Source organism: Mirounga angustirostris, unplaced genomic scaffold (genome assembly GCF_029215605.1).
Source record: "Mirounga angustirostris isolate CCGP_5_RB_7025 unplaced genomic scaffold, mMirAng1.0.hap1 SCAF_1, whole genome shotgun sequence".
NCBI classification, from domain to species: domain Eukaryota; kingdom Metazoa; phylum Chordata; class Mammalia; order Carnivora; family Phocidae; genus Mirounga; species Mirounga angustirostris.
Genome location: NW_026991709.1, coordinates 70,019,336 through 70,035,469, shown reverse-complemented (window position 1 = coordinate 70,035,469; position 16,134 = coordinate 70,019,336). Strand labels below are relative to the sequence as shown.

The window sequence follows — 16,134 nt, the reverse complement described above, 5'->3', positions numbered from 1 at the left end:
CCCCTCCACCCCCATCCTGGAAGATGAAGATGAGGGAAGTGGTGGCCCTCACTCACTAGAGGAGGGATTTCCAGCCTCAAAAGCCGGAAGTCACTCCATCCCTCCACATCTCCCTCCCTCGCCCCAAGGCATATAAAGTGAGGGTAAGGGGTGGACAGGGCAGAAGTTTAGCTGGAGACCCATCCCTGGTACCACCTCCATGGCCTTCCTTGTGTTATAGGGGAAATCAATGGTACAAAACTCCTTGGCAAGAGAGATGACCATCTGCCTTCCAACTTCACCCCTATCTTCCTTTCCCAACTGCAAAAGAACACCTCGGATGAAAAGCTGGTCGCCAAGTGTAACGGAGACAAACAGTGCATCTATGACAGCCTGGCCACACGAAACACAGGCATTGGCCTGAGCACTAAGATGCTCTTCAGAAGACACCAGCAGATGAACGCCACCCTCAGTAAGAGGCACAAAGAGCAGGGAGGCGTTTGCAGAGTCAGGTGGCAGATGAGGAGCACCCCCCTTTCATGACGTTCCTTTAAGCTGCACATTTAAAAAATTTAACAGTATCTTTTGCTCATGTTATTCCTCCATGACTCCCCAGCTCACTCTGTGATGCCCTTTCCAGCCTGATCCCAGTACCTTTCAAACTCTTCCTCTGCTTCTCCCCGCCCTGCTCCCTCCACTCCAGCCCCACTGGCTTCTCTGTGTTCTTCAGACATACCAGGCTCACTCCCAACTCCAGACTCCACACGTGCTGTTCTCTGTCCGACTCCCTTCCCCCAGACAGCCCCACGTTCACCGCTCACCTCCTTCAAGGCTCTACGCAAATAGAGTCGCCTTCACAGTAATGCCTTTCTTGGCTCTCCTGTCTAAAATTTCACATTTACCCATACTTCCTATTCGCCTTCCCTGCTTGGTTTCTTCTCCTTAGCACTTAGATCTAGCATATTTTCTCATTTTCATAGGTATCTTTTTTTATTATTTGTTTACTGCCTCACTACCCAGAACAGTGCCAGCCATATGGTAGGGGCTCAATAAATGTGTTAAGTGACTGAATGAATGAATGAACAATGAAATGGAAATAGCATTTCCACTGCATCGCTCTATTTCCTGACAAATGCAATGCCCATCTGGAGATGAGCCTCACGGTTTCCAGCCCTCTTCCAGAAGTAAAACTCGGTGACAGTCTGAACAACCCTGTCCTCTGATTCACGTTGTACCATGCCGAGCATAGCACTCTGATCAGGAAAGGACTTGACCTGAATCCTGTCTGGGGGGAAGATAAAGAGAAGCTAAGGATTTGGCCAGGTGGGCAATAGAACCCCAACCTGCTCTACAGAGATCTGAAAGCAGGTATACACAGAATAATTCTGGCTTCCAGAGGTGGGTCACAGCCCTGAGAATGCCTCACATAAACCAGAGGACTAGACAAAGAGAGAGGAAGCCCGTGAGGCCAGAAACTGTCTTGCTCCAAACCCCGAATCCCCTCTTTGTGTTTCAGATAAGTACCCACCATCCATCGACGGTCAGCGTGTGTTGGAAGCCTACGTGGGGCAGACCAAGCGGATTCAGTACACCAGCCACTCTGCGAAGGTCACATTCACTCTGAGGAACAACGGCACTGACTTCAGGCTCTTTGGTAAGAGTACTTGGCTGCAGGTGGAAGGGATGAGGTCAGAGTCAAGCTTTAAGTAATTTTGCATCATTATACGCTGGGCTACTTCATGTTGCTTTTCCATCAGAATATCCAGGACCAGCATTTCTTAGAATGATCTGTATGATTCAGATAGGTGCCCCCAGTGAATCGCAGTGATGGCCTCATGACAATCTGGCCAGCTAGCTTCACTGACTCGGGGCCCATACAAGTGATTCAAAGGTCATTTCACCTCAAATCCAATAACATGCAATCATCTTAAACCAGCTTTATGCAATCACCAAAGTATTAGAATAAAGTATAACAACTAAAACAATACTAATCTAAAGCATTTTCAAATCTCTTAAAAGAAGGATATAATATGGAACAGGATTTAAAGATACAAATACCTTCATTTGGTATGTTTCTCATTATTTTTATGTCGGCCAACCATGTTTGCCTAACTTTGTCTCTCCTTGTTGCTTTTCTGGGCTGGGATCAAGCAAAGCCTCATCTCTCCCTGTCAGTAATGATGTGGCCACCCCCAGTCTTAGAACCGTGATCTGGGTCACAAAGTCAAAGCTCACAGGACGCAACTTGCCTTCTGTGGCCAGCGCCAATTAAGCTAGTAACTGATCTTTGCTAAACCAAAGCCATTAGGGACTTTATTTTAAGCTCAGAGCACCTCTCTCTGCCTCATTTTCTTTCTCTGTGCATAAGAAGGAACTTCTTTGTGTGTACCCTTCGGCTCCATGTGGCGCCCTCCCAGGTGCTAGCCAATGGCATCAGGAGATTTTTCTCCTCCCCTGGGCTCCTCTCCTGCAGAGGGATAGCCTGGAAGTTACTCTCATCTGTCCCCTACTATCAACAACTCTCAACCTGCTATGTTAAGGAGACTTGCTTATTTTCTTGGACACTGTAAGACAGGTTTGGATCAGAAGAGTCCTTGCTGATATGTAACAATGTTTTCACTGTAGTCTGGTGTCTGAAGTTCAAAGGTCCACAAAGTGAGAGGGGTGGGCAAGAAATCAGGGCAAGGCACGGGGCTGCTGTGAGGGGAAGCCAGTTTCGTCTGCAGTGTAGCCTGGGGAAGCATCCAGAAGATCCTGGCCTTATGACCTTATTCTCTGTCCCTCCTGGCTGTCCCATCCTGGTGCAGGTGCAGGCAGGGTTGCCCTTTGGGGTCTCTTCAGGGGGCAACTGCCTTCCCCTCTGTGGAGTTCCACCGTACAATCACTTAGTGGGGCTCATGCTGCCTCCAGCTTGGGGTGTGACCGGGATCATTCCAGGAAACCAGCCAAGCCCAAGGAAATGCCTGATGACGTTTGAGGGGTGGTCTGAGAGAGGTGCAGGAAGGCCAATATCAGCACTCTGGGTGTTAGATGCCGGGATGTGTCAGACTGCACAACAGTCAAGGCTCCCAGCTCTCCGTGGTCTTTTTTTTTTATTCGCGAGAGAGAGAATGAGAGACAGAGAGCGTGCGAGGGAGGAGGGTCAGAGGGAGAAGCAGACTCCCTGCTGAGCAGGGAGCCCGATGCGGGACTCGATCCCGGGACTCCAGGATCGTGACCTGAGCCGAAGGCAGTCGCCCAACCAACTGAGCCACCCAGGTGCCCCCTCCATGGTCTTTTCTTCCCTGGGGCAGAGAATGGGACATTGCTATGGACACCAAAATCGTTGGAACCATTCGCTCTGGAGATTCTAGCAAGAAATGTCGAAGACAACCTGTCATCTGTACTCCAGCCAAAGACGGTGGTGTGTGCTTGCAGGGAAGAGAGCCAGTGTTTATACAATCAGACCAGCTGGGTGGGCAACTCCACCCTGGAGGTGAGTGCTGGGAGGAGGGTGGGTGGGAGGTTTCCTTGTGTTTTTTTTTTTTTTTTTTTTTTTTAAAGATTTTATTTATTTATTTGAGAGAGAGAGAATGAGAGACAGAGAGCATGAGAAGGAGGAAGGTCAGAGGGAGAAGCAGACCCCCCGCCGAGCAGGGAGCCCGATGCGGGACTCGATCCCGGGACTCCAGGATCATGACCTGAGCCGAAGGCAGTCGCTTAACCAACTGAACCACCCAGGCGCCCGGGGGGTTTCCTTGTTAAGGGGAAAGGCAGTGGGAACTGAAGAGATGTCATACTTCAGTCCCTGTGTGGTAGTGTGTGTGTTGGGAGCTGTGGTAGGTGAGGAGAGTCAACATCAATCTCGGGCCATAAACTTACGTGTATAAGAAACAGAACTTTCTTCACTGCTTATAGCTCAGCTGAATTTTTATCTCCTAGCTCCCATTCTGCCAGGCTGACAGGAAACATTCACCTCAGCATCCCTTAAAACTCCCCAGGGGTTCCCAGCTTCACAGTTCTAAAGACTTATTTATTTATTTGAGAGAGATAGAGAGAAAGCAAGTAGGGGGAGGAGCAGAAGGAGAGGGAAAGAATCTCAAGCAGACTCCCCGCTGAGCAGGGAGCCCAACGGGGGCCTCAGTCTCACGACCCTGAGATCATGACCTGAGCCAAAATCAAGAGTCAGGTACTTAACCAACTGAGCCACCCAAGTGCCACCCCCCCTACCCCCCACCCAGCTCCATGGTTCTAGAACGAGGCATGGAGAGATGTGGGCAGGAAGGCATCCTTGTGGTCCCTAGGCATGAGCCTACACAGATCACAGGCTCCCTGCTCCCTCCTCCTTGGTCCCAGGGAGGTGATTTGCGGCTCTGTGCCTTGCTCAGACACAGGAAGCCTAAGTTCCCATCTGCCCAGAAGTACCACGCAGCCATTTCTCTCTAGGGTCTCATCATTGTGGTGCTGGGAAGAGAAGGGCAGGTCCCCTATGACATTGACACTCCCAAACCCTTTTGTTATCTCCTCTACTGTCGCCTTCCAGCTAAAAGAAGGGTCTCTTTATTTTGGAGAAAATCTTTGCTCCTGCAAGTTTTAACCAAGATAGTTGGTCTTAGTCTATGAATCTTGCCCCATTTCTTTTTTAAAAATTTTGTTTTGTTTTTGTTTTATTTTGTTTTGGTTGTAAAGCAGGAGCCATAAAAGAAAGTGTTTGGCTGGCAATACCCCAGCATCCCCTTCACCCCTCACACGCACCCTTCTCCCGAAGCACGAACAAAGGATTCATACTTGAAAGGGGTAGTGGTAGAGGAGCCCAGGGGGTAGAAGACAGAAAAAAGATACTAACTGGGAGAAACAGAGATTAAAATCAATATATTATTTTAGGTATCCCAAAATATCCAGCCTTGGAAGTAGAAAGTGTTGGAGGGGATTCATTTTAGGGAGATTTCCAGAGTCATCTCCATAGGCGTGTCAGAATAGAGAGACCAGGGGGCTGGACGACGTTTGGGGAATCAGTACCTCCCTGTGCCATTTTTCTGGTTGCTGTGTGTTCTCACTGTGCTTAGCAGTGGGGCTCTGTCTTCTTGGTTTGGGAGTCAGCAAGGGAAGATCGGGCAGGAAACTGAGCTTACGTAAGATCCAGTTTTCAAGGGATAGTAGAATACTTAGCCCCTGTCTTAACTCTAAAAAGGGTTTCTGGCAAGGAAATATGGTGTGGTTGAGATCCCAGGGCTGGCACCAGGCAGAGGGGTCGGGGGGAAAGAACTGTCCAGGGAGACCCAGTGGCCTTGGCAAGGATGTACAGGACCACAGCCTGGTCAAGAAGGTGCTCACGTAGATGCTGGCGGAATTAAGACAAGGACTTGAGGTCCATGGGTTCTCAGACCAGAGGGGTCAGTACAGAAACACCCAGAAGCCTTTAATGGTTCCGCCTCCTGGCTACTCAGTAATCAGCAACCCGTTCCAGGTGGCTGGTTGCAAGTGTGACAGGAACACCTTTGGCCACTACTGTGAACTCTCCAAGGACCTCTGTGAGGAGCCATGCTTCGGGAGTGTGCAGTGCATTCCTGGGAAGGGCTGCGAGGCCTGCCCCCCAAACCTGACTGGGGATGGGCGTCACTGTTCAGGTGAGCCGGGGACAGGGCCCCGGTGGGAGGAGGCTTGCGGACGGTTGGCACCAGGAGGACCTGGGGCCTGGGGCAAACCATTCCTCTCCCTTTTCCGGCAAGTCTTTAGAATACTCAATACAGATGGCTACGGTAAGGAGGTCAGGATGTCCAGGGAGGTGTGAGGCTGAAGGAGAAGATTGTGCAAGCATGGGGAAGTGGCCAGGGCAGGGCAGGCTGAGGCTCTGAGGGGGAAAGCCCAGGGCAAGAATCTGAAGATGGCCTCGGGCGGGGGGCAGATGTCCAGCAGGGGCCAGGGAGCCAGGGGCAAGCTGGGGCCCTCAGGCTCCTCATGCGTCTTCAGAGACACAGAGCTCAGGGTCTCCACATCTCAGTTGGGACATGTGGGGGGCTGCCATGGGCATCTGGTGGCAGGGTCCTCCCTGTGAGTCCTCCTCCCACCATCTGTTCTTGACCTCTGAGCCACTGGAGTCATGATGAGGGAGACCACAGGGAGGCCTTCAGTAGGCCTCCTAGAGTGCCCAAAGGAAATCTAGAGGCCCCCGTGTCTTCTGAGCAGAGGTCAGAGCGGAAAGAACCACAGCTTTATAAGGCAGAAAAAGGGATGAAAGTGCAGAAAACAAGCTGGCGGGCCCTTGTCCTGCCAGCCTTCTGGGTCCTTTCCTGATGCAGGGGGTCTGATAAACATGCCATTCCTCCAGCAGCAGTGGGAGCATACCAACCGGGCAGAGGAACTGTCTGGAAAAGGGAGAAGGATAGTTTGAGGTTCAGAGTGACTCAGAAGCAGAACGCAGACTGAGTGAGCTTTTGTGGGGAAAGAAACCAAGCCCATCCTAGCAGCAGCTTTCTGTGGGCTCCGTCCCTCCCCGCTGCCCGGCCTGGTCTGCTGACCCCCCTGCTCCCTCTGCAGCTCGGGAGACCTCTCCCCTCTGTCGGAACCAGTCCTGCCCTGTGAACTACTGCTACAACCGGGGCCACTGCTCCATCTCCCAGGCTCTGGGCTGCCGGCCGGCCTGCACCTGCCCCCCGGCCTTCACCGACACCCGCTGCATCGTGGCCGGGAACAACTTCACTCCAACCGTCCGTCAAGGTGCCGTCCGATGCCCTCTGCCTCCGCATCTCTCTCACCCTGAGGGGAGACGAGGGACTCGGAGGGGGGCAGAGCTAAGTTCCTCCAACTCACAGGGCAGAACTCCGAATCTCTCTCAGGTGATGGTTAAGCTGCCAGCTCTGGGAGCTGGAGGGGGGGGGGCAGCTGCCACAGCATGAACCCCAGGCCTGAGCAGTCCGCCGAGGAAAGAGTGAAGGTGGCCTCCTGGCCCAGAGAGACGGGAGTCAGGAAGCCTTGATTCAGTGGAATGGGCGCTAGGGTGAGGGTCAATGGACTCAGCCCCTTCTCCTGATTCATCTGGTGACTCTCTGTCACCGTAGAATGGGCAGTCTCCCTGAGCTGGCCCAATGACCTTCTTGGGTAAGTCTATGTAAACTGTGAGGTGATTGTGAATCTGCTTCTCCCATTTCCAGAGCTCCCCTTAAGAGTCATCCAGCTCTGGCTCAGTGAAGAAGAAAATGCCTCTGCGACAGATGTCAATGCCTCGGTCAGTGCTGCAGGCCAGCCCTGGGTGGCGGGGGAGGGGGGCCTTGGTAGGTTTAGGGCAGGGTCTTAGCCCTCATTTATGTGTTCTGCAGCTAGTCATCCATCCAGATTCAGTTGCCAGAGGAGGCCAGAGCCTCCTGCCCCGGCGAAGGCTGGGGGTGAGGAAGGCAGGAAGCCCCAGGACAGAGATCTCCAAGGGGACTGGAATAACCAGACTAGGGTCTAGGGGGTTCAAGTCCCCCCAGCCTCTCCTCCTGAGTGTCCTAGAGACCTGCACTTGGGTATGGTATGGTAGAAATACGAAAAGGCATTTCACCTCCAGGAAGCCTTCCCTGACTTCCCAGAGGGAACTGGCAGCTCCCTCTTCTTGGCTCCTATGCCCTTGTCCCCTCCTCAACCACACAGTAGTCGAATTACTGAGGCTCTAGAATCCTACATACCCAGGTTCAAATCCTTGCTCTACCATTCCCCAGAGCAGGTGTAATCATTAGACAAATCATTTGATGTCTCATCTGCAAAACAGGAATAATAATAGTACCTAGTCAGTGGGTTGTGTCAAGGTTTAAATGATAATGTATGTAAAGCACTCACCATGGTGCCTAAAATACACGTGTTCAAAAATAAGAAGTATTCTTAGTTCTGCTGCTACCGCACTCTGTAAGGTAAAGTCCGCTGATGCTTGTCGACTTTACCAGACTGTGGATGTTTGAGTACGGACTATTCCTGAGTCAGCTTGACCCCCCAGCACCTGACCATCCCGGAGGTCTGGCTACACATAATCGGTGTTCACTCTCCATGTGGGGAGAGAATGAGTGGGTGAACCAGGGAACAGAGGCAAAGGTAGGGGCCATTCATCTCAGATTCTCCCCTTGTCATTGGCGGCAGGGAGGTAGGCCAAGTCCTTCACTCACCAACAAACTCTGATTAAGCAGGGACCCACGCCGGTCACCAGGCCAGGCTGGGGTGTGGGTATGCAGAATGGGGCGAGAAAGATTCTGCAGGTCCTGGCGCTTGTGTGCAAAGAAGGAGCCAGATGGGGGTAAATAAATGCATTGCAGTGGGAGGGGTCTCCTCTTTGGACTGCGCCTCACTCCCACTCCCACTCCCACTCCCCCATCCTCTGCCCTAGGTGGCCTACAGACTGCGGAACCTGAGTGTGCGGGCCTTTCTTCGGAACAGGCTAGTGGCACCAAGGTAAGTGGGACTGTCCCCACCGGGTCCCTAGGTCTCGCCCCTCTGCTTCCACCCTTCGTGCCTCACTGTACCCCTCCCACACAGCGAATCCGGGACAGCGCTGGCCTCCGGAAGCTTACTTAGACGCTGGAAGGTCATCTCGGAGTTCCAGTACCTCCCTTGGGGTCCTGTCATCGACTTCCTGAACACCGAGCTGCTGGACGCAGTCCTGGAAGCGTTCTTACCCCAGTCCTCGTGGAGGCAGTGGAGCAGAAGTGAGGGGCCCAGGACCAACGTGAACTTCCACCCCATCTCCAGGGAGGACGTGGACAGTTTGTTAGCTCGTGAGTCACTATCTTGGGGATGGTCACAGGGATAGCTGAAGGAGGGGTAAACGGGGGAACTTATCTCAGGTCTTCAGCCCGCACAAACCCGTGGTGGAACAGTTTTCCATGGAGGGCCACAGAGAAGCCAGAAGCAAGTAATTTAGGTTTTGGATGGTCATTTTTGAGAGAGAGATTTTAAACGTTTTACCCACCAGCTTTCTAGATTCAAGAGCAGAGCACAAAGTACTGCTTGATGAATCCCCAGGCAGTTTGCACAGAGCTGTTACTCTAATTGCCACCTTCCTGACCACCACTGCTGACAGTTTTCTTTCTTTCAATAAAATTGTTAATGATTTTGTTAAAATACCATTGCACTTTATAAACCTAAACAGGGACATCCCTTTTGCCTTTACCCTCCAGCCAGAGCCTATTAAGCAGAAGGCTGGAGACCTGGCCGAGGGGCAGAGATTTTCCCTCCTTGCAAGGTGTGACCCTGGGCAAAAGCCATCCCCAATCCAAGGCTTAACACTCCTATCTGGAAAATGAGATGGGATTTCTGAGGTCCCTTTTCGCTATGATCGTCCCTGATTATCCTGGAACAAGAATGAGACCAGTTGGTAAGCACACCAAGGAAGGGAAGGAATAGACCACCCTATATTTGGGGAGTGAGGCAGAGAACAGGGCAGTGACCACGCCTAACCCAACAGAAGCCGCTGTGTGTGACTCAAGGGTGGGACCAAGCAAGAGCTTCTGCTCAGATCCAGGCTGTGCCTCCTCCCTCCTTGGGGCAACAAGGTGAAATCCTCCAAACTACTTCGTGTATGTGTGGTAGGGCTTTAGGGGTGGGGATAAGGGAACAACCACTCTGGACCTGACTATGCCTTTTGTTAAAGAAAACAAGCCAAAAAACCCCACAATTTTTATTATACAATATGTTTACTGTAGAAACTTGAGGAAACACAAATTAACAAAGAGAAAAAGAATCACCTGTAATTCCAATCCCCAAAGACAAGTCCATTTTGCACATATCCTTCTGAATTTTCTTTTATGCATAGGAATCTTCACACATACCAATATTTTTTATCATAAAGGGATCAAGTAGGGCAACCCTCTTGGGTCCCCTCCCTCTTCGGGAGCTTTGTACTATCGCTCAATAAACTGCTTTGCTGCGCACCAAAAAAAAAAAAGGGATCAAGTAGTACCTAATGTTTAATAACCTCATTACTTAAGCAATTGTGAACATATTATCTTGAATATTGTGTACATATTCCCATTTGATATATTATTTTATCATAGGTGCCCCTATTGTGCTATATTTTAAACAGAATGTTATTTTTTTTAAAATTTTTTAATTTTTTTAAGATTTTATTTATTTATTTGAGAGAGAGAGAATGAGAGACAGAGAGCATGAGAGGGGGGAGGGCCAGAGGGAGAAGCAGACTCCCTGCCGAGCAGGGAGCCCGATGCGGGACTCGATCCCGGGACTCCAGGATCATGACCTGAGCCGAAGGCAGTCGCTTAACCAACTGAGCCACCCAGGCGCCCTAAACAGAATGTTATACCAATAGTGACCATGTATTGAGTGCTCACTGTGTTAGGCAATGTAATGAATACTCGGTATATATTATCTCCTTTAAAATTCGCAGCAAGGTACGTAGGGTGATTATCGTTTCCTTTCAAAGATAAGGAAACTGAGGCTGAAGGAGTTAAGGAATTTCCCCCAAAGCACACAACTAGTTAGTAGTAGAGTTTGAATTTCAACACAGGTCTGGTTTACTTCAAAGCATTTGCTCCTAACCAATGTGTTTTCCATCCCACGGTGCTTATTGGTTGCACAGTATTCCTTGTTTAACAAAACCCCGCCTATTAAACATTGTTGCTATTATAAACCAGACTGCTCTGGACGCCCATGAACATACGTATTTGTGTGCTTTTCCAATGATATGCTCAGGATAAATGCCTGAGAACAGAAATCTTGATGGAAGAGGTATAGATTTGAAGTTATTGATTGCTCTCTGTCTTCATCTGTGTCCTTCCTGACAGTGAACGTGAGCACGCTGAAGAACTACTTCATCTGTAGCGGCTACAAGGACTACCACCTGGTCTACAGCCCCCAGAGCGGCCTCACGTGTGTGTCCCCGTGCAGCGAGGGCTACTGTGAGCACAGAGGCCAGTGCCAGCATTGGCCGCAAGGCCCCCGCTGCACGTGAGTCCGGGAGAGGGCAGGAAGAGCAGGGAGGGCAGGGCCAACCAGACAGAGATACTGCAAGGGGCCCAGAAAAGCCACAAAAGTTAGGACAGTGGGGCTGTTGTTTTTTTTTTTTATAACTGAGAGAACAGGGATCATGGAAAAGACGTGTGAGTGCTTACTCTGTGTGGAGACTAAAGATGCTATATATCTTCTAAAACTCAACCTTAGCTCCTGGGTAGGTATTAGGACCATTTTAAAGAAGAGATAGGTAAAGAACCTGCCCAAGGTCACCAGTAAGTGAAGTAGGGATGTGCCCAAGTAGAACCTGCCCAAGGTCACCAGTAAGTTAACCCAACAGAAGCCGCTGTGTGTGACTCGAGGGTGGGACCAAGCAGGAGCTTCTGCTCAGATCCAGCATCCAGGGGGATGTGGGTTCCAATGGCAAACTCTTCCACCCAGTTTTGCTTCTGGGGTGAACATTCTGCTGTCTCTTCGTGGGAAAGGCACTCAGTGCCTTGTGTCTAGGCCCGGCCCTGCCCCTCCGTAAGAGTACCAGTCAGTGCAGGGCCTCTCACACTGGCGTCTTGTGGCCCTGTGGTTCATCGGCAGTCTGAGGCGCTCCCGTGGGGGGAGTGCACAGAGTCTACAGGCCTGCTAAGAAGGAGAAGGGCAGGACCACCCCGGGGCCCTCGAGGCACCTCAGTGCCCTGTGTCTACCCTTACGCCCACTGCAGTCCCGGATCCCCCCAGCCATCTCTGCTCCCAGGTCCAAGGACGGCTGGGAAGAGCCTGGGCTTCTGCCTGCCCCCGCTCACTGGCAGCCAGCCCCGCCCCGCCGGCCAGGGGGAGCTGGGCCCAGGTGAAGTCACCTGCGCCAGCCTCCCCTACCCAGGAGCCACGCTTCAGCTCCGCCTTGGTCCCTAGAGGGGAGCCCAGACTGTCGTGGATAACCTCCTGGGGCCTCCCCACTGCTGACCATGTCTCCTCTCTGTCCGCAGCTGTGTGCCCTTCTCCATCTACACGCCCTGGGGTGAGCGCTGTGAGCACCTGGGCATGAAGCTGGGTGCCTTCTTCGGAATCCTCTTTGGAGCCCTGGGCTTCCTCCTGCTACTGGGGGCCGTGGTGTTTGTGGTTCTGCGCTTTGGGTGCTACCGTGGGAACCACTACTCCTACCCCCTGGACTCAGAAAGCTGAGGCAGCCCCGTGGCCTAGGATACCTCAGGACCCACCCCAGCCTCACCCACACACCTGCTGGCGGCGCTGTTCCTTTGAGGAGGCTGGAAAAAAGAAGGTGCTTGAAGGAGACTCAGGATTCTTCAAGGGAATGAATAATAATAAAGACAAGACCACACCTTGTCAGTAGAAACAGAGACAGACAGGAAAGGGCCATAAAGACTTAAAGGATGGATTCTCTCACAAACGTACCCAAGCCAAAGCCTGGCCTTCTGAGGAGGATGGTAGAGACACCCCCCCTATGGAGTAGCCCACACTCACCCAGCAACCCTCACAGCCTTGCTGGTCTCTGTCCATCAGTTCCAAGAGGATAAATACTCAGTGCCTTTACCTATCTGGTTCTTGTCCCCACTGCCTGTATTCCCTGGAGGAAGGAATAAACCATTCCAGCTCCTTTTCCAAGAACCAATTTGAGAAGCATGCCACCCACCCCCTCCTTCGACCTGGAGTAGCCAATCCCTAATATACTCTCTCTGTCCTTTCCTGAGCACCACTGGAGTCTTCTGAGCCTCTCCACCCTGCAGTCCCTTGGCCCCGCTCTGCCCCTTCCCAGCAACCTGACCAGTTTCCACCTCATCTTCTCTCCTAGCAGGCAGAACTTCACACCTCTCTGGTGTAACAAGTCCAACAAAAAACTGGTCCACAACTCCTGGGTCAAAGACCCCATCAAAAAGGAGAGTTACAGACCAATATCCTTGATGAACATGGATGCAAAAATTCTCACCAAAATACTAGCCAATAGGATCCAACAGTACATTAAAAGGATTATTTACCATGACCAAGTGGGATTTATCCCTGGGGGCGAAGGGTGGGAAGGCTCTGATTTATTCTACATCTGACTGCTAACTGCAAGAAGCTGGTCATTGGACAACTGTGGCCATAGGGTAGGAAAGGAGGTCCCATGATATGAACTTGGTGCTCAGGCTCACTCTTATAGCTGAGCAAGTGGTGTTGGAGGAAGTCCAGGAGAAACATGATCTCCGACCTGAACAGAGACTCCAAACTGTCCACTTTTCATAGAGAATGACAACTCCCAGTAGGCGAAGCCCCTCCCATACGTGCAAGGTTGTGGCTTTACCCTCAACTGCCCCAAAGAGTAATCAAGCCTCCATATAAAACCACATTTATTTAGGGCGCCTGGCTGGCTCGGTCAGTAGAGCATGCAACTCTTGATCTTGGGGTCGTGAGTTCAAGCACCATGCTGGGTGTGGAGCCTACTTAAAACACACATACACAGGCGGGCGGGCGCACACACACACACACATTTATTTAATCCTAGCATTCATTTAATAAGAATTAAGCACATAGCCCAAATGGATTCACCGGTGAATTCTACCAAACATTTCAAGAAAAAATTCTACCAGTTCTCTATTATCTCTTTCAGAAGACTGAAGCAGAGGGAATACCTCCTAACTCACTCTATGAGGCCAGCATTACCCTCATACCAAAACCAGAAAAAAAAAAATCAAATAAACAAAAAAAGTATACAGCAATGTCTCATGAATATAGATGCAAAAATCTTCAACAAAAACATTAGCAAATAAAATCCGGCAATGAATAAAAGGTATTATATGCCATGACCAAGTGACCTTTATTCCAGGCATGCAAGTCTGATTCAACACTCAAAAATCAATTAATGGTGGGCGCCTGGGTGGCTCGGTTGGTTGGGCGACTGCCTTCGGCTCAGGTCATGATCCCGGAGTCCTGGGATCGAGTCCCACATCGGGCTCCCGGCTCGGCGGGGAGCCTGCTTCTCCCTCTGACCCTATCCCCTCTCATGCTGTTTCTCTCTCTCTCTCTCTCAAATAAATAAATAAATAAAATCTTTAAAAAAAAATCAATTAATGGAATCTATCACATCAACAGAATAAAGAAGAAAAATCATATGATTATACCAATAGTTGCGAAAAAGCATTTGACAAATTTAAACACCAAAATTCTTGGCAAGTTAGGAATAGAGGGGAACTTCCTCAGCTTGATCTAAAAAAAAAAAAAAAACAACCCTACAGCAGGGCGCCTGGGTGGCTCAATCGGTTAAGTGTAGGACTCTTGATTTCTGCTCAGGTCATGATCTCAGGGTCATGGGATCGAACCTCACATTGGGCTCCACAGTGGGCATGGAGTCTGCTTGGGATTCTGTCTCTCCCTCTCCCTCTGCCTACCCCGTCCCTGACCCTGCTTGCATGTGCATGCACACAATCTCTCTCTCTCCCTAAAAATTAAATTAAATTAAATCTTAAAAACCTATAGCTATCACATACCAGAGGAAAGGGGTGTTGAGGGGTGGGCAAAATGGGTGAAGATGAAGAGGTAGAAACTTCTAGTTATAAAATAACTCATGGGGCTGTAATATACAGCATAGGGAATATAGATAATAATATATTAACAATATGGTGACAGATGGTAACTAGACTTATTATGGTGATCATTTCATAATATGTATAAATGTTGAATCACTATGTTGTATACCTGAAATTAATATAATATTGTATATCAATTATACTTCATGTTCAAAAAAAAAAGAATGAACCCTAGTGTAAGCTGCTGACTTTGGGTGATAATGATGTGTCCATGTAGGTTCATTGATTGTAACAGTGCACTGTGGTGGGGGATGTTGATAGAGGGGCAGGTTGTAAGTGTGGGGAGGGAAGGGGATATATGCAAACTTTGTACTTTTAACTCAGTTTTGCTGTGAACATAAAACTACTCCAAAAAATTAGGTTTATTAATTTAAAAGATTGTAAATATTTAAATAAAAAGAATTAAGCACATACACTGTGAGAGAGAGATGGGGTAGGCTGAGGGGCAGTGTCCAGCAATTAGGAAGAAGGGGCTGTAAAAGAAGGAAGAAGGGTCAACGCAAGCATGGTGGACTGGTGAGACTGCCTTTGCCCAGACCACTGTAATCCCAAAACTAAGTTACACAACAAGGACTTTGTAATGTGACTCAAGCTCAGGGAGGGGAAGGCTCGCTTTGAGCTTAAGTGCCAAAAATTACATCTCACCCTCAACCAGTGAGGACTCTTGGCAAGGGATTGACCCATGCTGTGCAAGACATGGTTGGTATAGATACTATGTGTCCTCAAGTGTGGGAAGAGGAAGACTAAAAAAAAAAAAGCAAGATGGCAAATGGGAGGCAAGGCCACCCAAACCCAAAGTTCTTCTTCCCCTCATCTGTCTTCAGTCATTAAGCTTCTTCTCTTCTCACCAGGCAATGGTGGAGGGGTGGGGGTGCAGGAGGACAGGAGAAATGTTGCAGACAACCCTGCCAGAGGCAGTGGAGATATCCGAAGCCTAAGAGAAGCTCGGGGGCTTGCTACAGAGAAGGAAGCCCACAGATTGGGAAAAAGAGGAGTGGGGATGCTGGTTGAAGAGGAGGTTTTCCAAGTAAGGCTGTCAGATTTAGCAAATAAAAATATAGGAAGCCCAGTTAAATTTGAGCTTCAGAAAAATCACAACTAATTTTTTAGTACAAGATGTCCCATAAAGTGTGTGGGACACCCATATGTTTTAAAAAGTATTCATTGTTTATCTGAAATTCTCATTTGACTGGGTATCCTATATTTTACCTGGCAATCTGATCAAAATGGCTGAGGCACTGAGCGTGTAGAGAAAGGGTGTAATGAAAAAGGAAGGAGGCTGGGGTGCCTGGGTGGCTCAGTCAGTTATGCCTTTGACTCTTGATTTCGGCTCAGTTCATGATCTCAGGGTCGTGAGATTGAGCCCCATGTGGGGCTCCTCGCTCAGACTTTAGACAGGCTGTCCTGTTTAGGTCCACACCCACCTTTGTCTGTATGAAATACATGACATTTTCACCTCATAGACACACACCTTTGAGTCTTTTTTTAAAAAATTTTATTATGTTATGTTAATCACCATACATTACATCATTAGTTTTTGATGTAGTGTTCCATGAATCATTTTTTTTTTTAAGATTTTATTTATTTATTTGACAGAGAGACACAGTGAGAGCGGGAACACGAGCAGGGGGAGTGGGAGAGGGAGAAGCAGGCTTCCCGCCGAGCAGGG

General features: G+C 49.7%; 1 protein-coding gene across 1 annotated transcript in view; it reads left to right on the top strand.

Annotated features, from left to right (window-relative positions):
- Nucleotides 1-12,066, top strand: part of MUC4 (mucin 4, cell surface associated) — a 58,291-nt gene extending 46,225 nt beyond the window's left edge. The window contains exons 14-23 of the mRNA XM_045902096.1: nucleotides 221-451; nucleotides 1,496-1,633; nucleotides 3,273-3,454; nucleotides 5,426-5,585; nucleotides 6,496-6,675; nucleotides 7,110-7,183; nucleotides 8,312-8,376; nucleotides 8,461-8,699; nucleotides 10,725-10,887; nucleotides 11,871-12,066. Coding sequence (XP_045758052.1) covers nucleotides 221-451; nucleotides 1,496-1,633; nucleotides 3,273-3,454; nucleotides 5,426-5,585; nucleotides 6,496-6,675; nucleotides 7,110-7,183; nucleotides 8,312-8,376; nucleotides 8,461-8,699; nucleotides 10,725-10,887; nucleotides 11,871-12,066 — 1,628 coding nt within the window. The remainder of the gene's footprint in view (nucleotides 1-220; nucleotides 452-1,495; nucleotides 1,634-3,272; nucleotides 3,455-5,425; nucleotides 5,586-6,495; nucleotides 6,676-7,109; nucleotides 7,184-8,311; nucleotides 8,377-8,460; nucleotides 8,700-10,724; nucleotides 10,888-11,870) is intronic.
- Nucleotides 12,067-16,134: the final 4,068 nt, after the last annotated feature.